At 41.6% G+C, this 23,009-nt stretch overlaps 4 protein-coding genes across 5 annotated transcripts in view; 2 read left to right on the top strand and 2 right to left on the bottom strand.

Moving 5' to 3' along the window:
• The window catches only part of igsf21a (immunoglobin superfamily, member 21a), a 220,206-nt gene extending 211,337 nt beyond the window's left edge, over window positions 1–8,869 (top strand). For both annotated transcript variants that reach the window (XM_031302022.2, XM_031302021.2), the window contains exons 9-11: window positions 2,868–2,906; window positions 7,528–7,629; window positions 7,662–8,869. In XM_031302022.2, coding sequence (XP_031157882.1) covers window positions 2,868–2,906; window positions 7,528–7,604 — 116 coding nt within the window. In that variant the 3' untranslated portion in view covers window positions 7,605–7,629; window positions 7,662–8,869. The remainder of the gene's footprint in view (window positions 1–2,867; window positions 2,907–7,527; window positions 7,630–7,661) is intronic.
• Window positions 8,870–10,331: 1,462 nt separating this feature from the next.
• Window positions 10,332–14,768, top strand: klhdc7a (kelch domain containing 7A). The gene has a single exon (XM_031302020.1). It carries the CDS (start codon window positions 11,624–11,626, stop codon window positions 13,913–13,915), a length of 2,292 nt encoding a protein of 763 aa, XP_031157880.1. The 5' UTR covers window positions 10,332–11,623; the 3' UTR covers window positions 13,916–14,768.
• A 977-nt stretch (window positions 14,769–15,745) lies between these two features.
• c6h1orf158 (chromosome 6 C1orf158 homolog) lies at window positions 15,746–17,638 on the bottom strand. Its single transcript, XM_031302123.2, has 4 exons — window positions 17,444–17,638; window positions 16,851–16,961; window positions 16,315–16,489; window positions 15,746–16,048 (listed from the first exon to the last, which is right to left on the bottom strand). The coding sequence occupies exons 1-4, from the start codon at window positions 17,552–17,554 to the stop codon at window positions 15,753–15,755; spliced, it is 693 nt and encodes a 230-aa protein (XP_031157983.1). The 5' UTR covers window positions 17,555–17,638; the 3' UTR covers window positions 15,746–15,752.
• A 363-nt stretch (window positions 17,639–18,001) lies between these two features.
• Window positions 18,002–21,128, bottom strand: aadacl4 (arylacetamide deacetylase-like 4). Its single transcript, XM_031301877.2, has 4 exons — window positions 20,726–21,128; window positions 20,059–20,284; window positions 18,955–19,018; window positions 18,002–18,849 (listed from the first exon to the last, which is right to left on the bottom strand). The coding sequence occupies exons 1-4, from the start codon at window positions 20,900–20,902 to the stop codon at window positions 18,066–18,068; spliced, it is 1,251 nt and encodes a 416-aa protein (XP_031157737.1). The 5' UTR covers window positions 20,903–21,128; the 3' UTR covers window positions 18,002–18,065.
• Between the last annotated feature and the right edge of the window lie 1,881 nt (window positions 21,129–23,009).

Here is a 23,009-nt window from a genome sequence, read left to right as displayed (position 1 = left end):
GATTAATAAGAGATTGTATTCCTAATTGGCGCAACAACACATTCTTTTTAAGGCTGTACTTAGTGACGATAACTATTCTCCAGAAAGGGGTTTAGTCACTATTCCATCAATGGCATGTCTTGAACTGCTATCACTTAAACACCATGATGAAATCAAAGCACCTTTTCTTCTGACAGTGTCAGAAAAGCACATCATTCAATGGCTACACCAAAGTAACATGTTCATTGGAACCTGGAAGTAGTCCATTTACTGGTGTTGATGTGGGAGCTGGATTGCTTACAGGCTCTATTATGTCTGTGTGTCTTGCTCCTCTGGATCTGTTTACTCTGGACACTCTTGGAAGAACTGGGATCTGCCTTTCTGAGCCTCATCAGAAAGCTCTATCGACATATGGGAGTTTTATTCAAATAAGTTCTACTATAGCTAAACGGTTGTTGGCTTCTTTACCCATCTTCAGACGTAAATATGATGGCAATTTGACATGTTGGTCCCAATGTTTGAATAAGCCCACAACACTTTTCGGCAAAAGTCTCAATGTCAATCACACACGACTTCAGTCTGATTTAAAAGACTTCACATTTACAGAAAGGCTACAACACACACCGTTTTAAATATGCAGATATTATTTGAATAAATTATTAGGCATCAGATTTCTTAATTATATCTAATGAATTATGATATTGAAGTATATTTGGGTGTGTCCACGAGTGAAAAGCACGGGCTAGCCTCCCTCACACTCACAATGATCAGTACATTACATGTCATTTAGCTGACACTTTTATCCAAAGCAAAGGTAGAAACTCCGGACAGCAAGAAGTAAGTGCAAGTACATTAGCTTTAAATAACCGAAACTAAAAAGAGCCATATGAAAGTAACTGTAATTTTTTATTTATTTTTTGTCATCCAAGGTGCAGTCAGAAGAGATGTGTTTTTAACCTGCGGCAGAAGAAGTGTAGGCTTTTGGCCATCCTGATGTCAATAGGGAGATCATTCCACCATTTAGGAGCCAGGAAATCATTAATTAAAGCTTCAACTACAAAATAAGTTTTAAAATCCGTCATTGATGCAGGCCCTAAGAGAACTGTGAACACTTCCTTGATGTCGTTATTTTCCCCCATTGTCCCTCAGCAGTGGTACTAATCCCTTCTGCATACCAGATGCTAAATGTCGGGAAAGCATTGCAGCTCTTTCCATAATGGATCTGTGATGTTGGATAAGAGTAGTTACAGAACATTTACGTAACAGAGACCTATGTTTGAAAGCCCAGAAGCCCTGTCTATATATAGATAACGGCAGCAATGTTACACATTCCATGGCTGAAAAGTACTTTTGACACTTGTACTATACTGAAGACAAGACACATAAGAGAAACAGGAGAAATAGTTTTATTAAATGTAGAAATGTGTGTTGCACGCACAAGCATTCACTTCAGCCCTGAAGTGCCCTATTAACGTAAATCAGGTCGACACCATTTTCGTACTTCATCGAGCCTGAAACAAAGAACGTTGTATCCATTATGTTTTTTTTTTTTTAATCCTCCGCCCGAAACACTCCTGTGAACAGGGTTTAAAGTACGTCACAAATGTACAAATTACTGGGCGGGCCTAATAAGAACCCACTTTAAGGGGAAAGTGCCACTTTAGGGAGGCGTTACCTTGGGAGGCGTTTTGCTAGGAAGAGCACTAATGTCTGTTTAACACCCTGATGCACCCTCAGGTGTCATCGGCTACGTGCCTAGTATGGCCCATCTGTCTGTCTGCTCCTTGTAGATTGCTTCCACTCACGCTTAGGGGAAGTAAATGGTGATTAAGTGACCTTGGCACCGCCCCCCGTGGCCTTGATATGAGACACTTCTCTCTCTGCCGGGGGCCAAGAGATAGAAGTATTTGGGGGCTCTGCTCGTTTGGCAAAGTGTTCAATATAAATCATCAGGAATAATAGAGAATAATGACAGCGTGGTATAGAGACTCTCCACTGACGAAAGGCAGCACTCACGTCTTGATGATGTACATCTTTAGCCACCCTCAGTGATAATACCCTCTGAGATTACTGTGAAGTGAGTCAGCACTGGGGAGCCGGGCAGTGACACACACACACACACACACACACACACACACACACGGGCTGGCAACCAAATTGCACACACGTGCAGAAACACACAGATATGTGTGCTTATGCAAATTTGCAGAGGCAAGCAAACACCAGCATGCATATGCAGAGTGCACACACTAATTTCCCTGTGCTTCTCAGAGGAGCTGCTATGTTAATGTGGTTGCAGTGAGACTGGAAGAGTTTCACACTAGTGTGCTGTATTATATGTAGCTTCCACCTGCTCACATGTGAGGTCAGAAAATAGCTCACAAAGTGGAATTTAGGTGTGTTGCTAATACTCTGCAAGCCCTCCTGCTTTTTCCTTTGCAATTACTTTATCCCTCCGAGAACTTTGAAAATATACTGTCAGAGTGTGCTGGGCAGGGTAGACATTGGAGCTGCTTATTAAAGGTGGAGTCAATTTCTTCAAACCTCTTTCCCAGACTGTCTAGCCACAGCTGTAGTTGCCTGGTCTCACTGCTGCTAAAAGTGTCCTGGTTGTTCTGGTGCAGCACTCTGTGTTCCCACTTCCATTAGCAGGCCCTGTGTTCCTCACTGGGGATGTGCCATTTAAAATGTGTTTCAGGAAATTTGGAGTTCAGCTTCATTAGAAAGCCACAACCTCTGTCAGAGATGACTATTTTCGTTTTCTTTTTCTCTCTCTGTCTTTCTCCCTCTCATGCTCTTTATCCTCTGATTGATTCCCCCCCTTCATTCACTGAGTAACTCGGTCTCTCGGCTACATTTTTTGATCTTTTCTTCTTTCTTTCCAACAGAAAATCCAAGCATGATGAAAAACACACAGAATCAGAACAGTAAGTATTTCAGCCACAGAAATTGAGAGCTTTCAGTGTGTGTTTCATTATACATCTCATGATCCCTGCTGTATCGCTTGATCGTCATATTTCCAGAGACGCTGTATGTAATATGAGAACAAAATGTGACACACTTTTTTTTACTCAGAAAATGTGTGCAGAAAAGGGGCACTGATCGGAGAAGCAAATTCTTTGGGAGACTGTGGTTTCAACATTCAAAGTATTGACAGGTGGATGTTTCTCATTCTGTCCTGAATGCATTTTCTCAGATAGGCTGCTTGAGAGTGATTCAGTCAGGATTAATCTTCGGCGATGTTCAGTAGCAGCAAGCAGCAAGCCTCTTCCAACGATTATTGGTGTTTCATATGTGCGGTAGTGGCTCATTTGCGGCTCCTGAGTTTATCATATGTAAAGATGAGGGATTGTCAGGAGAAGCCGCAGGGCTGTGACAACAACCTTTCCATCTCTCCCTTTTTTTCTGCCACTCCCTCCCTCTTTCTACTTCTACATCTCTCTGCTTGTCTCTCCTCTCCTCCTCTCTGACTTTTCATACTCACTTTCTGTCTCCCAGTGCCAACGTCTCTTCCCGTTTCATCCATTCCTGCTTGCTTTTTCCCCTTTTTCACCACCCTTAATTCCTCTCTTTCCCTCACTTAATTTATCTCTCTCCCTTCAATCATACTTATACTGTATTTCCTACTTTTCCTCTTCAGCATAGCTCACAATCTCAGATTTTGATGCAGGCACACAGGCCTTATGGTCAGTGCAGTTTATTCTGTAGTGTAAAAAAAGATCCAATTCTGGCTAAAGGGCCAAATATTGGAGTCACCAAGACTGTAATCAGAGTGTATATAATATGTGTAATAATAATAGTTAATATACACGAATAAACTCTTTAACAGCTCATATAGATTAGTTTGTATAAACAAGACTTGATAAATGGGATAAAATAGTCAGTCCACATAGGTATATATATATATATATATATATATACATATGTATATATATATATATACATACATATATATATATGTATATATATATATGTATGTATGTGTATATATATATATAAATATGTATGCATTTATTAGTGATTAGTGAAATAATCCTGACTGTTATTCTGTAAAACACATCAGGGATGTGAACTAAATGTAGATTGTAACTTCTATGCCATGAAGCAAGAATCAATAAAACACCTGTACTGTAATAGTTTTTGAGCTGTCATTGATTAACTGAAAAACGATAATTTCATAGTGTATAGTCCCTTGTGTATGTGTGTGACGCCCATGTTTGTCCTAGCGTAGAGTGTGAACAGCTTCCCAAAGCAGATGGCAAGGGGGGCTGTCTTTAAACCGAACCGCTATAGTCAGACGAGATGACGACATGTGTCTCTCATCTTCTCCCCTACTCAGTCTCCCCGTCTCTCTTCCTTTTGCTCTTTGTTTTCCTCCTCTCTCTCTCTCTCTCTCTCTTTTCTCCATCTTACCCCCGTCTCTGCCACTCGTATCGTAGGGATGCAAATCTGTATATGCAAATGCTGTGGTAAGCGCCGGAGCAGGTGTGTCACAGCAAGGACAGAATCAGGTCAGCATGGACGCGCAGACATGCCTTGCATGCAAGTCAAATTGGTGTACAACATGGCCCCAAGAGTTCACCACACAAGAGTCTGATCGCTTAATGGCTGAATACCCAACTCCTCGCCCGGCGCAAGTGAGAAGGACCACCGCTGTCAGTCAATCAGCAGACGAGAAAACTATGCTTCCCACGAGGGGCTATATTCATTCATCTTTGTCAGAATCCCACAAGCCCCGACAACTTGTCAAGCCGCACTGTATGGCAATGAATTGAATTCAAGACGTGTGAAATTGAGGACAAAAATCTGCCATGTTTTCTGCCGCCTAGAACTGTACCTGTCAGCCTGGGCTGGTGGAAGTATCAACAGTTTGGGGTTGTCACGTCATTCAAGCCAATGCATCATATCGGCTGAGAGGCAGTTCTGCAATCATAAAGAGCAATTCATTACACCCAACAAAGCCTCAGCTGATGAACTTGCATTCATTGACTCAAAAATAACAATAACATAAAAGCCAAGTAATCTGCATTTTAATTTTTTTGGCAGGCATGCTACATCTGTCATTTTCCATAGCGCCGTGCAAAATTCTAATTCAGATCCTCTTTTAGAAGAGAGGTCAGATCAGAGGCAGGAACCAGACTGGTAGGAGTGTAAACAGATGTGTTGTAGCCGCAGTCAGAAATATCAAGTAGGTTCGTAAAAGCAGCAAACTTGACTCTAATTTATGTAGTCATATGCAAAAAGAAAGTATTGTGTTTTTCAGCTGGCATTTGTGGTCCAGCACAAGGTAGAGTAATCCTTTATTAAAAAGAGCACGTTGCCTCTGAAATCAGTCCCAGTTCAGATTCAGGTTGGCAGAAAATGCACTGAGTTCTGAGCCAAAAACTGAAGGCAAACAGATGGCTGGGCGACTTGCATCTATGATTGTGGATTGGAAGGGGACCTCAGATGATGATCTTATGGTTGGATGAGCCCATTAGAGAATGAGATGAAGTACTTATTGAGAAGATCCAGTTGTTATTGTCTCATGTTGTATGATTTGAGTGGAATATGCCGTGTATGAAATGTCATATTATAACATTGTGTTGGGATTTACTTATTAGGGAGTCATCACCGTGATAGTTCAATTTAAACAATCCTGACAAACATATGATTCAGTTGTTTATGATCCAACTCCTAATGCAATCAACATTTCCCAGCAGACAATATTTTATCCTCCAGACTCAAGAGACCTGATGTATGGAGGGATTACAGGGCCATAACTAAATAAATGAATAAATAAATAATAATTAAAGCTATAGTGCGTAGTTTCTTTCACCCTCATGAGTAATTCTAAGTAATGACAACACCACAGTTGTTGCATCCACATGACACAAGCCTTCCGTAATTGCCCATGCGCCCCACTTTTATACTCTTATTTATCCATAGCGTAACTTGCTGCAGAATACAAAATGTCTGACATCAAAAGTCAGGGGGCGGTTTAAAGCTCGTGTCTCGTGAGTCTGGATGATGAAATATTGTCTGAGTTGAGTCTAGCCACAACCCGATGTGGTCTGGCTCACATTGTGATTGGGATTGTTGGTGTTGCCACAATGTTGGCACAATCTGAACAAACTGTTGGTAAATGTCAGCAAAGCCACACCCACAGTTAGACACAACTTTCCTCCCACAGCAGCTCCAGTTCCACTGTCCTCTCTGTAGCGTGCCCATGAGGGAGCTACAGAAAACGATAACAGCAAAAAGCTGCTGATGGAGCTGCTGATCTATCCTCTATAATCTAGTATCCCTGCTGTGAGCCTTAGAACTACAAGTCCAAAGCGTAAAAAGAAGAGAAAAAAATAGTGATTCCACTTTCTAATAGCTCATTTTTTATCTGAGGATTCTTCAAATATGGAGAAAGAAAAAGTATCTTTGTGTTAGTCTAAATTGCAACAAAGGCCATGTGGGATTATTTTGGGGTGGTAGCCCAATACTCTTTCCTCCTTTTTCCTTATCTGAATGGAGGGTCGGAGCATAGAGGGTGTTGTATGCTGTACAGTTTGAAAGTCCCTTGAGGCTGTGTGTGATATTGGGCTACATAAATAAAATTGACTTGACCGTATATCATTAGTGTGTACTTCAAAGAACCACAGGGAGAAGATTTTCCAATAATGAATGTACTGTATACAAAGACAGGTTGGTATAATTGTCCTCTCAGAGTTTCACTGTCATCATGTCACCACAACTCTAGTCTAAGAAACAAATGTGACTTCAAGTGATGGTGACAAGTTGAGATCAATTGAAAGCTGCTGTAGATTTTTTTTTTTATGTCATACACTTTGTTATTTGATTGTTGTTGATTTGTTTGTGTTTTGTAAGTATAAAATAGCACAGAGTACTTCAGTGGTTTTAAAAATAACTTTCAAATGTATTAATATGTATCAAATATGTCTTATCTGCCCAATTTAAGCACTAGTTTTACTGAAATACCATACAGCTTATTCAGGAGTAAGCAAATATGTAAAAAAAAAAAAAAAAAAAATTAAAAATGCCAGGTTATTTCAATAACACTCATTGCATTTAACAGGCTTTAGGAGTCATACAAATTGAGAATTAAAGCTATAGTGCGCAACTATTTTATATTAATGAATGTCGGTTACATTTAAGCCATTGCCAAATGAGTTGATACATCAGCTCCACACAACTCTCTCTGTATCTCTCAGTTTGGTTATGTTTACAAAATGGTGTAGTCCGGCGACTTTCACTTTCAGCTTTGGAAACGAAGAGGACATAAAAATTACAACATAATAACCTCTTCTGAAGAGTCCATAATTTTTTTTTAAAATCCTCCATGTCCTCGTTGGTTTGACGGGGTAACGCTACTAGCATCTGCGTGGAGGAGGGGTGGGGGTGGTGTGTGATCACCGAAGGCTTAGAATTCCTCATGGGGGCAACAGAAACTACGCACTATAGCTTTAATGTATTAAAACACTGTTTAAGAAATATGACTTTTCTGATTGATAAGTAGAAGACTGAGTGTTTTATTGACTGTTTCTTTGGTGTTTGTAGATGGAGGCTCCCGCATGGATGTGCTCGGACTAACGTGGATGGCACTTGTCCTCACAGTGACGGTGGAACTGACGTGAAACCTCTCATGCAAGACACACACACACACACACACACACACACACACACACACACATACTTTCCCTTCTTAGACAAACTTCCACACATGCACACAGAAACACATACACACCTACACACACACACACACACACATTTTCCACAAACCCTGCAAGCCTTTTCCAGTCATCAACAGGCCCTCCATGCGTCAGTCGATCAGGAAACAGTGCCATCACAGGATGGCGCTCCACTGTGTTTTGTAATAAAATATTAACCAAGATAATGATATCAAAAGAACAACGTGATGAACATGACAATGATCACCTCCTATATAGCCCTGCCCAGTTACACCTTTTGTGTTTCTTGTCCCACGTCTGCCTGTTGATCAATAAAATCAGTTGATTTGAAATGGAAAAAGAAAAGAAGCATTTGGATTTTATTTCGTTAAGTCAAAATGTCATTGGTGTTGACTGAAAGTTGAAAAGTGGAACTGGCTTAGGATGTGCCACCATATGAACCACTCCAATCTGTTACATGTCCTGGGATGCACCTGATTAGGAACACGCTGATAAACCACGGAGGAACAAACACAGATGCTTCAAGAGAACATTCTTTTTTTATTGATATACAAGTATTGCTTTTTTTCTGATGGCGCAGAATGTATAAGAGGATTTAAATGCATTGAGAAACTAGAAGAAAAAAAAATCTCCTTTTTGAGTGTATTTTGTGTACATCAGTGTAAATATTGAAAATAATTAAAGAGGTTATATGGTTATGGTGAGGGATGGTTGGCTGATATAGTTGGAGCTTACGCTTCCCCACCTTTGTTTGTACTTCATTCAACACTGTTCTCAGTGATAATTCTTGGCTGAAAGGACAGAAAGATTAACAGCCTTTTTGTTTCTCATTTGGGCTTTTTATATCTCTATGGCAGGTCTCCAAGGACAGAGTAAAAAAAAAAAAAAAAAAAAAATCTAACATATGTCTGCTGTTTTGGGGTTGTGGTGCATGTGACGTTTCAAGATTATTTCTCCTTTTTGGTGTGTTGCAATTGACGGCACTGCAACTCATTGTCACTGGCCTGTAATCCAGTTATTCACTTGTGACATACTATCTTAAGTGACCTGCATTGTGTACAATATGTAACTCTTACCCAGACATCTACAGTACTAGTAGGATCATTTTAGCCGCCATTCCAGGGAGGTGCTCACTTGAGGCAGCGTGTGTAAACAGGGTTGTTGCATTTGTTTCATTTCACCTGTATTAAAATGGAGAGATGATCAAACTTCCAAGCCTTGACTTTACTTGTAACAATGTGTTGGTAGTAGATGGACAGGTAACATATGAGGGAAATTTGAAGGACAATCTGCCTGGAGACAGAGACTCTTAGAGACTTTTATGCCTGCTCAATTACAGCCAAGCTCCAAAAACTGCTTTGTTTCAGATATTTCTGATTGTACCAACCCCAACATGACATGTATTTTAATTTATTTTTAACCTTTTTTTATTCATTTATTTGCAAATCAAGTCCACAAAACAAAGTACATTAGATACAGCACAGTTCATAATTGGTTACTGAAGCGTATTCCCCTCTCAAAGGCATGGGCACCTTCTTGTAAAATAATTCTAGTCAAAACACAACAGAGGGCCCAACATGACTTTTAAAGGAGATTCTGACATTGTTGTTAACCCTTTCCAGTTTGTACTCTCTCACACACAGTGAAGGGTGGCTTAATGCAGACTAATCCTGCATTTTTTGGACTTCACAAGAATTGCAATTTAAGCTATTCTAAGGACAGAACATGTAGTAAGGGATTAAGGGTTTGAACCAGGTGAGAGGTAAGAGGGGAGATTTTTAAAGCTTAGTCGAATAGAAAGACCTACCCGTCTGGGATATTGGCTCACCTTGCCAAAGTACAATCCATATTCCTGCATTTGGAGATGAGAGCTGCATAGCACAAACAGTACTAACAGTCCTATGTGCTTTGAATAATTCCAGTGAGGGAAGCAAAGTTTACACATCCTTGTCCACCCACTGTATAGCATTATAACTCAGCTATCATTTACATTTTTTATTTAACATGCACTTTTTTTTTTTACTTTTTTCATTCACTTGGCATTCAAGAGAGAAAAATAGCTCCATTACTATTTCTTCTTAACTTCTGTTAGAGAATGTGCAAATTGTCTTACCTGTCCCACCAATAGAAAAGTACATCATGACACACTGTGTGTATGTGCGTATGTGTGTATTACAAATGTCCGCAAGTTATTAGTACGTATGAACACTTCATGTAACTTAAATATATCAAAATTTGTTCAAAGCTGTCCTGGACCAAAAAGATCCAACAGACGATAAATGTGACCCTTTTAAATACTTACATATCCTGTTACCCAGAAAGAAAGACTTCCTATTTTAGCCATGTATATGAAGCATTTACTGTAATTGTTCCCTTCAGTCATAATTGTCCTTAATTATAGGGACATCAATGTGAAAAGAAAAGCAAGCTTTTGTGTGCACCTTTTATTCACATGTAAAGAAATTGTTCCGTTTGCCCATTATACGTCAATGCTGTTTAGGTTTATTTATTCATTTAGGAGTAGGTTTATATGGGATAAAGTTTGAGCCACCTCAGCTTCTTAAAATTATTTTATTTCCTTAAAAATGTATGACTGAAAAATGTGTCACAAAATTAAATTCTAAGCTTTATTCTTGACTACACCCCTTCATAGCTATACACGAAAACAGGAAACCTGCTGAAAAAATGTCTGTTCTTCTTCAGTCGCATGTTGCACACCTATCATGGATGGCACAAGCAAGAAGAAGGGAAAGTGCCACACTACAATGCACATGGCTGACTGTCCTGTTGTTTTTTTTCTCAGCGGTGTTCTGATAGTTCAGAGCTGGGAGCAATGGTGAGGATAAGAACAAGCCTCTTTGGCCCATATGTGAATTATTCAGTAGTCAACCATGAATCAGGTTTCCTTTATGTCATCTGCAGGCTTGGCTATCGGATGACCAAACAGCGCCCGTGTCAGCTTGGACACCTGACACACCCTCTCTGTGCCTCTCCACGTGATGCACCTTCAAAATGCTCCACAGAGTGCTGCTAAAAAACAACAACACTGTACTGTTGCTGACCGCAGACTCCCTTAACTATGTTATATCGGCAACACAAATGATAGTCTGACAGCACCGACTGAGAGACATGACAGAGATGTATGTTCAGTATAGTGTATGGAAATGAATGACACTGTCAGGTTTCTCTGTGGACACTCTTTCCATCTGTTATTTGTATTATTTACAGTGCTGGGTTTATAATACCAAGTGACTGCCATTTTGTTTTCCGACAGCAATCTTCAGCTTATCTTTAGAGGGAGTCATTTTAGCATCTGCGCTGGCACAGAAAAGGGCCTTTGATCTGTGGCATGGCTGTGCAAACAGATGTATCCTGGTTATTAAGTACTTGATAAATGTCACCTATCATAAGTCCCCACCCCTTATTCAAACCATGTTTCCCTTCCGCAGCTCCAGACGTTTGTTTGAGCAAGTTAAGGAGCGTGATCTATCATGATATTTTTACAGACATTTTCACAAATTGGCATAATAAAGAATGACCTGAACCACTCCTGTTTTAACAAAGATCAAAATATGCCACAACAACATAGCATAAACAAAGAGGATTAGAATGTATTCAGATGACTTTTGGATAGTTATGGTTAAAGCTTGGGTGAGTCAGCAAATTGCATAACCAAATATTGATCTATGAGGGATTTACATAGTCTGTGTATGGTTATTGAATCTGACTTGCCACAGGTGACCAGCATGACTAGTGCCCCGCCTCTACAGAGCCAGTGATGCAAATAGTACCTTTAGACGTATCATTTTACACGTGATCCTTTGGGCAAAGAGGCGCAGTCATCAGATCACAGCAGCTCTTTTACAATGAAAACCAGACAGCATGCTACCGTCAACTGAGACGCATTGACAATAACATTCAATAGGATCAGTCAACCAATCGTCCCCACCATCACCGCCACAGCTATGCCCTCTGCAAATCTTTTAGGAGTCCAGTTCGACATGCAGCTGGTGTTGAAACTGAGTCTCTCTGTGGCTGCCGTGCTGCTGGTTTCATGGGCCTACAGGTTCTACAGCTCCAGGGATGCAAAGAAAATCCAGCTCTGTGTCAAAGACAACAAAGAGCCAGAAATTGCAACCTGCCAAAACTGCAAGATGACACTACGATGTCAAAGCCCACCAAAACATGACAGCGATGATGGGGGCAAGCGACCCGGACCCTCGCACCCAGACTCAGCTACTGATGACCTGACATCGGACAGCACCGAGGAAACACCGGCTGAATGTCCATGCCGAGCTGAAAAAAGTGAGGATGCATTTAGCGTATCGTATAGTGACCAAGATATCAGCATAAAGGGACAGATACTCACTCTTCAGAAGCAGGCAGAGGTTGCCACCAGTAATATTTCATTTGGATCTGCTTTGAACCTTCCTCATCGAACTGAGAGTGGGATGGCCAGTACAACGGGGCGCCGATCGCCTTGCTTTTTGCAGAAGCTGGAGGGCAGCGTGGGTGTGGGCAGGGAGTTAAGGCAGGACTTGGAGCACCAGGGGGCCTACTCTAGCTTCCTCTCCAAGGCAGAGATCAAAGTGGAGGATGCCAACGTGGTGCTCGAGGGAACAGGAGAGCAGATTGTGCGCGGAAAGATATATGATTACTATGTTGAGTCTTCCTCTCATTCTATTACAGATTCAAACGCTGTGCTGGATCAGTATGAGAGGAACTCTGAGTATCAGCCAGTGGAGCTTGGAAGTCGTGGCAGCAACCTCACAGAATCTCCGTCCTCTCTGAGCCCCATCATCATGCGTGATCTGGTTTTTCCACAAATCACTGTTGAGGATCCCTCCTCACTTGGAAGCCTCAAACTGAGGCACCCTGCAAGGCCTGTACTCCTACGCAAGGAGAGCTATCTGTCTGCAGCAGAGCAGTCGGAGCTTCCCATCCCATTTCTAACCACAAGAGCCTCAACTCCAATGACTCACTCTCTGGCCAAAACCAGCAATGAGTCCATCTCTGTTCACCCTATGATCCGTCACTCTACAGACAGCAAAGGCCTCAATGTGAAGGAGGGGGCAGATCTAGAGACGTTAGCAGCATTTTTACACCTTCCAGCAAAAACTCTCGACGGCACAGATTTGGAAAGCTTAAAGAGTAAACTTGATCTGGGTAACTGTTTGGAGACACTCTGTCTGGCCAAGAAACATGGCCAGACCACTATGCAGCAAGCAGCCCTGGGTGTCATGTCAGACAACTACCTCCAGGTGCTCAGGGACCCCAACCTTTATGGGCGGCTAATGGCTGGTGAGCGCGAGCAGATCCAGAAGCAGAGAATGAAAGGGAGACGGTTTGTTATGGTGGCAGATATGGACCCTCAAGACTGGACGAGGAACACAGGAGGGCAGACAGCAGAGACAGAGCAGAGGAGGACATCCAGTGCAGTGTACTGTTATGATGACCACAAAGACGTCTGGCACACACTCTGCCTGATCCCACAGGAGGTCGTCTCTAAAGCCTGTGCCATGTGCACAATGGATAACTACTTATTTGTGGCACTGGGCTGCCAGGGCACAGACAGAGAAATGACACCCTCAAAGCGAGTGTTTTGCTACAATCCTTTGACATCAATTTGGAAGGAGATCAGTCCTATGAATGAAGCCAGGCCTCGCTGCAAACTGGCAGCTCTGGAGGGCTACATCTACGCCATTGGAGGGGAGTGCCTCTCCTCAGTGGAGCGCTATGACCCGCGATTGGACAGATGGACTTTTGTGGCTCCACTGCCTAATGAAACATTTGCTGTGGCACATCACGTCACAGTGTGCAGCGGAGAGCTTTTTGTTTCTGGGGGAACTCTTAGATATATGCTACTGCGCTACAGCCCCAAAACCAACACCTGGAGGCCAAGTCTGTTAGTAGGCAGCAAAGACAGAACTGCAGATATGGTAGCTGTGGGGAGATTTTTATATCGGTTTGATGTGAACCCGATGCTGGGTGTCAGTGTGTACCGCTACCATACAGTGGCTCGAATGTGGTACGAGTGCAGCTCCAAAAGGCTTCAGCGCTGCCCTGCCTTCCAGTGTGTCACGACGGACAACACAATCTATTGCGTCAACCGCCAGTTCACCATGAAGTTCGAGGCTGATGGGATCTCTCCAGGTTTCATAGATGAGAATTTGAGTGTCCTCTCTGCAGCGAAGGGCATTCTTTTCCCCTTTGTCCTTTCCCTCCCTGATAAGAAGCCTCGGCAGACCAGTGTGTAAGGATGATTCAGTTTTCCATTAATGATAAGATTAGGTGGTGATGAAGTATTCATACAGGAGAATGCTTTACAACAAGTTCCTAGTTGACTGAATGGGTTTTGCTTTGTCCAGGTTTATGCTCAACCCAACTTCAAATGTTATTGCAAAATTGTAATTACTGTGTTGTCATTTTTTTAGGTGTTAGTAAGATCACCTTTCCACAAAGCCACAAAGTTTCTGTTTCTTAAACTACTTTATTTTCTTGGATTGGGTATTGCACAAAGAAGCGTGTGTTTCTTATGTCTCAGTCTCTGGCAGTAGATGTAAAATATTAGACTCTTAATGGTAGTCAAACCAATGTTTGCTTAGATTTACGCAGGATGTGCTGCCATGTAAATTGTTTGCGTCTTTGATTTGCCACTCCTTTCTGCCATTAAGTTAGTTTTATATCATTCCAGATGCTTAACCTCTTAAGATAATTCATGAATAAGTCTCAGAGTAAATGAGCTCATTCAACTCTAACACATTTCAAAGATTGAGCAATATAGTGATAATTTATCACTGTGCTCCACTGTGTAGGGCACACATATAACTTACACAGTGGCCTGGATACAATGCAATTATATACAGTTGCTCTTGACATGACAGGATGTAAATGGGTTTGTCATACAATATAGATAGGTGGGCTTCTAAAAGCCTTTGTCACCACTTTTGAAACTTCAACCCTCAGACTTGCTGTTATTTTTGTAATTTTAGTCACTCTCCTTAGGTTTGCCAGAAGGAGACTGAGTCTTTATTTATCTTTATTCATTGTACCAACTAAATCTCTTTGTTTTGTTATATGTTGTTTTATTAAATAAATATATAAATGTCATGCATTGCATATTAATCCACAATTAATGAATAAGGGTATTAAGCCAAATGTCTATTCCAGTATTTGTGTGGCCTATAACCAATGATAGAATAACACGGCAACAATCTAAACACTTTTTAGAATGAAAATGAGCATAAGAATGATACAAATAACAAATTCATTCACTCATTGTTTGCTCATTTACAATCACATCTTTCTCTGTAATGCTGAGGACATCAAAGACAGCCTGACAGGTTAAGAGAGCGACGTGCTGCTATAGCACCATCATGTGGCTCTCAAGTCAAACACAACCGTGCTTAGGGTGAGACGTGTTAAGCTCTCGACTTCCCACAACACAGAGGCGCCATGTGACATGCAGGCATCAGCAGCACAGTGGAGCGGCTAACTAGCTAAACAGTGGGTGAAACAGAGGGCTTCAGCTGCACGGGAAGGCAGCAGACAGGCGGGGAAAGGGAGGAAGACGCAGATGGTAGGACATCAAACATGAGCATCTTTGATTCTTCCTAATTAAACACTTTGATCCCCTGTAACAAAACACCTAATGGAATGGAAGTGGAAGACACGTCCCATCAGATGTTGCCTGGGATGACTCATGGCCTCTGCTTTGCCTCAATACCCAGGTCAGCTCTGGCATCAACACTCGTTTCATTTATTTATTTATTTTCCAGAGTGACTCTAGGGTAATACTAACTGCCAATTCTGAGTTTCAAGTGTACAGAGAGAAGGCAAATTTGCATGTAATTATCCTCTGGAAGGTCGGACATAATTCATAGCCCCATCCTTTTTGCACACAGACACACACACACACACACACACACACACACACACACACACATGCACAACACACAGTAAACATACAATCGTCCTCACAGCGACAAAATGAGAATCATGTTTAATTTACTTTTACCAAATTGTTTGCTTTGTTACATTTTTTACATGCAGCTGACTAATACAAAAGAGCAACCACCACACATGTGAGGCAATTCAAGAGCCACAGTGTTGTCTCTCAGCCGGTTGTGATTGTGGAAGCTGACTCAAACAATGATCTGGGATTTGTAGTAGCGAGCGCCGCCTCAGATCCAGGTCCTTATTGTTGTGATTGGCTGCATGGAGGTGGCTGGACAGCATGCGTGAAGCCCTGGCAAAGCGGCTCTGGCAGAAGGCACTAAGTGAGTGCTTCTGGTATGCTGACCTGTACACAGTCAGTGACGGGAGGTGTGACTGCTGCTTTTCCAAACAGTGCTTTGTGGACCGCAGTGGGCCAGAGATGGTTGGAAGGGCTATAAAGGAACACAGAAGAGAAAGTTAACTGTCACGTTACTGCAGCCATTAATTATACTGGTGACTGATTTGGAAAAATAAAAGGCACCTGGGACCATCCGGAGTTAATTGTTCATGAACTGCTGATGTCTTTTGTCCATACAAAATTTAATGCGGCAAAGTATTTGTGCTCTGCAGTGGTGCTGGGATGCTTTAATATGTAATTTCCCATGTATAATCTGTACCTTCAGGCAGTGGTGGCATGACACTATAAAACTGGTCTTACCAGAAATTGGCCGGTCAGACCTCTCAAGCTGCCATGTCAAGCTGTCTGGATGCCCGGGCAGCAGAGTGGGCAAAGCATTGGTATGTTTACACTGGTCTCTCTCTCTATAGTGCGTGACCAAGTAATTAGAGGATGGCGGGCCACAGTGGGCAAATAGCAGCTTGGATGGAAGCCCCTGGAAGAAAATACACAGTAGTTTCGACGTAGCCTGTATGCATTGGCCTTCACTGGATTAAGATATAGAGGGCATGACCTATTCTTTTACAATAATCTTCAAGAGGCTCACCATGTGACAGCAGCAAATTGCTCTAACTAGCCTTTAAGTGCCTGTAGGACTGATGATTTTACACATTTTTCATGACTGCTGAGTCTGACCAGAAACTTTCTTTCATAAAGAGTTTTATCACAGGCCTTTATCTTGGTTGTCAATAATATGCAGAATTGGCCACAATCTGGAGAAGAAATCCCTGACTCGCAGGGTTGTGACAGGCATTCAATTGGTGTTAATGCCATGAATGAGCAGTTAAAAGGCTGACCTCAGCTCTCAGCAGGGCAGATCGTCTCTCAAAGACGTCTGGCTTGAAGTCCCAGTGGGGCCGGAAGTCTACACGGTTGGTGCTGTTGGCTGTCTGTGACTCCCGAGTGAACTGTGTCAAATAGAGTAAACAGACATTGCAAAGAAGAGTGAGGAGGTGGGGGGGCAATGAAGCGACATGAGCCCAGCGCAACGATCAGCAAAGCTCACACTTCACTATTGATCCGCACTGTTGTACAGTGTTTCTCAAGTCATTTCTCCTCTCAGATCGTGAACTAGCAGCCCGTGGCCGAACCTCACGTCGATGCAATTAGTCTCCAGCTCGAGCCTCTCCCACCAGGAGGCTGTGCTGAGGTAGCTGAACTGAGGCTGCCTAATCACTTTGCTATAGATTTGACTACCAACTGAAGTGCTACAAAAACCCTTGGCAGACTGTCAGCCACTGGTGTGACAGTATGTTTTGTATCTGCAGTAAGAAAAGGCATGGATAGTCTGTGATCTCATTCAATTGAAGTTGTATATGCATAAATCCGAACATTGTATTTTGACACTGGCATAAAAGTGAAATAGGCAATGAGCAGACAAAATGCCTACCTGAAGTCTTTCTTCCGCCCAGTTGCCTAACAGCACTTTGTTGGCATACTTCTGCTCTATCCTCCAGCCGGTTTGGGCCCATTTATCCTGCACAGTCCCTGTTTGGTTCATGCTTTACCTGGTGTCAAACGTACCTAACCAGGGAAATCTGAAGTCCTGTTAGAAGAACATGGTTAGCTAGTCAAACATACAGCATGTAGGCACATTCACCTGGCCCCATAACTGCACAGGCAGTGGAGGGGAAATAGTAGAGCTCTGTTGCTATGGATACAGCAAACACTGAAAGGTGAGGCAAGCAGAGTATATTGGAAGCAAACCAGAGATGTCTTACATCTGAGTTAAAAAGAGATACATTTCCTAAGACGAGGGCATGACATTTACCTTTCAGCAGCCTATGCTATATTGTTAAAATGTTGCCAGAAACTGTTTACTTTGTGTCCTGGGGCTACATTTTTATTTTTGCAACAAAACAGGTTTTGTTTATTGATTTGTGTGGGTGTTTTTTTGTCTTCTGTTAACACTTTAATGAAGAAGAAAACTCTGTGACTCGAGGCACGTTTTGTTTATTAAAATGTTAAACAAAATGGAGAGTAGAATAAGGTACATGGCATGATCATGATCTTCACAGTGTCTTCATATAGTCAACGACACTATCCACAACCTGCGCTGCAGAGGGAAAAGTGAGCCAGCCCTGTTTGAAAAAGTTAATCATGCCATGAAAACCGTCCACCACATGTCGCCAGGTGACATCCTTTTCCAAGTCCAGCAGCCGTTTCCTGTAAAGAATCCCATCATCCCTCAGGACGTCATACTCGCAGGTGAGTATGAAGGTAGGAGGTGTTTTCTCAATGATAGCATCTTCCGCCAGTAAAGGTGAGACCTCATGTTCCAAACCAGCTTTGATCGCGTGATACACCTGCCCATCATATTCTGGGGTTGGGTGGTCGCCGAAACCCCGCGCGAGGAACTCAGGAGGAAGGTTGGAAGGGGAGAGCCAATCCTCGTAGCGTGGCTTGAGCTCAGTGGGGACGTGGATGCCTTCCAACACGTCCTGGCACACAGACATGTCCCCATTGAGGTACTGCAGGAAGTAGAACACCATACGGCCACGAAACAATATGGGCACAGCATGATTTTGCTGGTATGAGGGCAGGTTGAAATCTGCCATCTGCAGGGCTGGGTAGACGAGGACCTGAGCACAGGGGAACGGCAGATGCCCGACCTCTCTCCCCGCCAGCCTTTGGCACAGTGCTGCTGCCAGGTTAGCCCCAGTGCCGTCGCCTCCGACTGCCACTCTGCGAGAGTCCACGCTAAACTGTGCCTCTGCCACAGACAGGAAGTGACACGTCGCGGTCTCACAATCGTCCAGCTGGGCAGGGTACCTGTGCTCAGGGGCTAATCGGTACCTGAGAGGGGTGAGAGGGACAACAGAGGGATAATATGATGAATTCTGGCTACTTGGAAGGCAAAATAAGTTTTGGCTATTGACGTGCATTAAAAATGTTCAGTACCCAACAGAAACCACAGTGGTGTCCGACTCCTTGGCGATGTGCCGACAGACTTCATCAACAGAATCTGTTCAGGATTCAGAGGGCATCACAGTTAGCAGACGATGGGGTCTTTTATAAGAAGCAACCAAGCACTGCAGACGAATATGACAACCTTTGTTTCCCTCTCTACCGACACACATCTCCTTTTGTGTAATCAGAGAGCATACTATTATTTAAGAAATTAAGTTGATTAAATAAACATAAACATATCCAGAGAGCAACATAGCCTACTATATTTAAGTACAATTTGTAGATAATTTAAGTATTTCTATATTTTGCAACTTTCTTTGACTACACTATTTTTCAGAGGAACATATTGTATTTTTTTGTACTCTTGGTTGGCTTTTAGTTTCTGTTTCTTTGCAGATACTTAACATCCAAAAATGTAGCGGTTTTTAAAAAATGTTGTGAATTGTTAAATATCCAACTTCCCAACAGCATATAAAGTAGCCAGACTTTAGCACGAACTGGACACATTAATAATACAAGATATTATTTGGAGAAAAAAAACATGAACCACACATGTTTGTGGAAGAGAGTGTACACTCGACCCATCTTTCTTTTTCACAGTAAATTAATCCATCAATAATTTCAAGGCTCAGTTCTTGAGCCAAATATACAATAAAGGGTAGACCTGCTTTTATACACTATACTATTATCCCCAAATGCATTGATAGGCAATTTGATACATGACCTAACACAAGACAACACATAAATAAATAGTCATTAGTTTCTGATGCAATTGAAAGTCCAGAAAACAGGCTTACATCAGTTGACTAACACAGGTGTGTTTACATATATAAATGATGATTCTACATCCATATGTTAACCTTTTCGATTATGTATGTGAATATATTTCATTTATATAGTCGAATGATACTTATTGTAGTTTTAAATGCACCACAAATTGTATTTTCTACATAATGTAATTTCAAGATTCAAGATTCAGTACTTTATTCCCATGCAACCAAGTTGCTAGGAATTTGGTGCAGTGTGTGCATTACACAAAAAACCAAAGTAGTCATAATATAGTAGTCATAATTTTCTGATGTGAACTTTGTGTACCTATGTTGCCCAACACCCATCCTCCTCCATGGAAATACACAAGACCTCTTCTCAAGCCTTCACACACACCGGTGGGTTCATAGACCCGTACTGGAACCTCAGAGAACTTCAGGTCCTTCACTCGCAGGCCCACAGGAACTGGATTTAAACGAGTCAGAAAACAGGCCACAAACCATCGGATAAAGCTGACCTGATGGCAAATACCCAGGCGATGTAGGATCCGGCCCTTTTAAGGAGAGGAACCACAGACGTACCCACAAGTGGGAGACAAATGTTACAATTGAAAACAATGTGATCTTGATAGCTAATGTCAAAGTAAAAAGTTATTCTCACTCAGAGACCATATTTACTGTGACAACTTCAAAGAAGGGAACACATGACCTTGCCTTTCTCACACCTTTGTTAGACTTGATTTCTTATCTCAAATTTCTCTGATCTAAACTTTATCAGTTACTGGAGGACAAAGAAAGGACAGCCTTCTTTGACAAAGGCCTAAAAGAGTAGATATGATTTTTATCTTTATAATGCACAAGCAGAGGCATTATCCTTTACACTATAATAATAACTTAATTCAATAATCAACAAAAGTGAAATATATCACAAACAGAACATGAAGGAACACAACATAATAAGCACGGACATGTTTATAGATGCTGTAGATACTCACCACAATTGCTATGCCAACAAACAAGCCATGAACCATGTGCAGTCTCCCACTATTTGGAACTCCTCGAGGAATGTCTGAATTCATCAACTCAGAGTACACAAGTCCAATTACCAGAAGGAAGAAGGCTGCAACAAGAGCAGCAAAGCCAATTATAAAAATTGCCCAGCCAATGTCCATGGTTTTGTTGGTGTGCTCTGCTGAAGGTAAGTCATTAGGAGTAAATGTTTTATCTACCTGCTTTCAGCCTCTTTGCACCCCTCCCACTTCTGCCTGCAATGCATTTTGACCTTGTTTTTACTTAATGACGTGTGGCTGCCTGTTGCCCAGGAAAAACTAATGACATTCTTGAACGTATTTTATGGCTGTGTAGTCAAAGTAATTACTGTACATGTTTTCCTAAGAATCCAAGTTGTTTCACTAAGGAATATTGCACTAAATATTTTATGTTAATAGAGCAGTTTTGTATTTACTCATACATTTCCATAGTAATCATTAAGATGCCTTTCAATCCCTAGCGATATTTTCTCAGATATCTTTTTTAGTTTAAATGTTATTAGGGATTTCCCATGACAGACAGACATACAAGAAAGACAGTATGACAGTACAAGGACTTGACACATCGCACAACCAAGACAATCAGATATCTGAAGGTTGTTTGGTGGTTTTCCTGCTTTCTTTCATGGCCCTTGTGTTGAGGAAGCTCTGCTGCTTAAAGCTGCACTCAGCAGAGTGACATTTTAATTGTCTGGTATCTAAGGGAAGGAAATGTTCAGAGATGCAGAGAGTCAAGGCTGACTAAGAACAGCCGAATCTGAACTTTCACGACTGATCTGTAGATGGCAGTGATAGCATGAGTATAAATAAACAGTGCCTTCTGAAATATACACTGTTTACATTTTTACATTCTGCATGCAGCCTAAACCCATTTGACACTCGCTTCAATGCATATCTTTGGACTTTTTTCTTGTTTTTGCCAATCCACTAAATGTAATTTCACTTCAGCTGAGAATACTTTTGGTTTGGTATAAGCTTCCAGTGCAACGTGACTTTTGGTTCACATTTTGTAAATCTCAGAAATTTTCCAAAATGAAGACAGCATCTGGAGTCGTGTTGTCTTGGAGTTTTCAGCAGCCCTCGAGAGCCTCTCTGCCTTCCCTAAGTAGCTGAGCCCAGCACAAAGCAACCATTGTGAGGCTGCTCTTTAAACCCATCCCAGTTACTGAAAAAGCCCTGCATTCAGCGATACCCAGTAAAAATCACAGTGCCAGGGCCAAAAATCACAGACTGGAATCTTGTCTGAGGCTTATGAATTCATAGGATTTGTTTAGGAGGTATTCACACGGTTTTCTGTTTGTCACCCTGCCAAGCTTCTGAGACTGGGCTGACCTATTTTCCAAATTGCACTGTCACACATAACGGAAAGATGTAGTCTGCTTCAAAAACACCAAATATTAACGCAAAACAAATTGGGTTCCAACAACTGATGTGGCTTTGCACATAGGAAATCGATACAAATGTAGTTTGTAATGTAATGTACTTGTACATTATGAGGCTACACACGTTTGTCAGCATCCAAATATTGAGGCTGGAGAGAGCAAAGATCAGTAACATCAATAGATGTGCTTGTCAGTATGAGATTTAAACCCAGATTGCCTAATGTAAAGGTGAGGACATCAAACATGTTCCAGTTCTTGTATATTCTTTATCATAGATAGATAGATAGATAGATAGATAGATAGACAGATAGATAGATAGATAGATAGATAGATAGACAGATAGATAGATAGATAGATAGATAGATAGATAGATAGCCGACATGCTAAATCTTTTTTTTAAATATACAAGAACTGAAAATGTTGGATGTGCTTACTTTTACATTGGACAATATGGGTTTAAATCTTTATCTATCTATCTATCTATCTATCTATCTATCTATCTTTCTATTTTGGGGGGTCTGTGTTATGGTTACAATTGTCAGGTTTCTCAGCTGTGTGTTTGTTTATTACTACTACTTAGCTGATTCACTGTTTGTTTGCTTATGTCTTCACTTAATTAATAGGGGGGCCGGAGTAAGGATTAGTTGACCTCAGTTATGTTTATGAATCCCTTGATCAAATAGCCCCATCTGGCACTCTTACATGAGAATAGTTCCGTTGTTGATTTTGCATTGACTTCGAACTGTCAGTGGAACCTGTGATCTAAACATTGTCATTGTTATTCTGCACGTCATGCAACGAGGTTAAGTTAATAGAGTTAAACTTTCCCAAACAAGATTGGGCACCCA

The sequence above is a fragment of the Sander lucioperca genome, chromosome 6 (assembly GCF_008315115.2).
Source record: "Sander lucioperca isolate FBNREF2018 chromosome 6, SLUC_FBN_1.2, whole genome shotgun sequence".
In the NCBI taxonomy this organism is placed as follows: domain Eukaryota; kingdom Metazoa; phylum Chordata; class Actinopteri; order Perciformes; family Percidae; genus Sander; species Sander lucioperca.
Note: the sequence above shows the minus strand (reverse complement) of the source record. Positions and strands in the feature narration are given on the sequence as shown.

Excerpts from the sequence above, each read along its gene's own strand:
- aadacl4 (XM_031301877.2), bottom strand. The coding sequence starts at position 20,902 with ATGGACATTGGCTGGGCAATTTTTATAATTGGCTTTGCTGCTCTTGTT. Across the intron at positions 20,285-20,725 it reads TTGTTGGCATAGCAATTGTG|GGCCGGATCCTACATCGCCT; the intron begins GTGAGTATCTAC and ends TCTCCTTAAAAG. Across the intron at positions 18,850-18,954 it reads ACCACTGTGGTTTCTGTTGG|GTACCGATTAGCCCCTGAGC; the intron begins GTACTGAACATT and ends CACCCCTCTCAG.
- klhdc7a (XM_031302020.1), top strand. The coding sequence starts at position 11,624 with ATGCCCTCTGCAAATCTTTTAGGAGTCCAGTTCGACATGCAGCTGGTG.
- c6h1orf158 (XM_031302123.2), bottom strand. The coding sequence starts at position 17,554 with ATGAACCAAACAGGGACTGTGCAGGATAAATGGGCCCAAACCGGCTGG. Across the intron at positions 16,962-17,443 it reads GGGCGGAAGAAAGACTTCAG|TTCACTCGGGAGTCACAGAC; the intron begins GTAGGCATTTTG and ends TATTTGACACAG. Across the intron at positions 16,490-16,850 it reads CTGCCCTGCTGAGAGCTGAG|GGGCTTCCATCCAAGCTGCT; the intron begins GTCAGCCTTTTA and ends ATTTTCTTCCAG.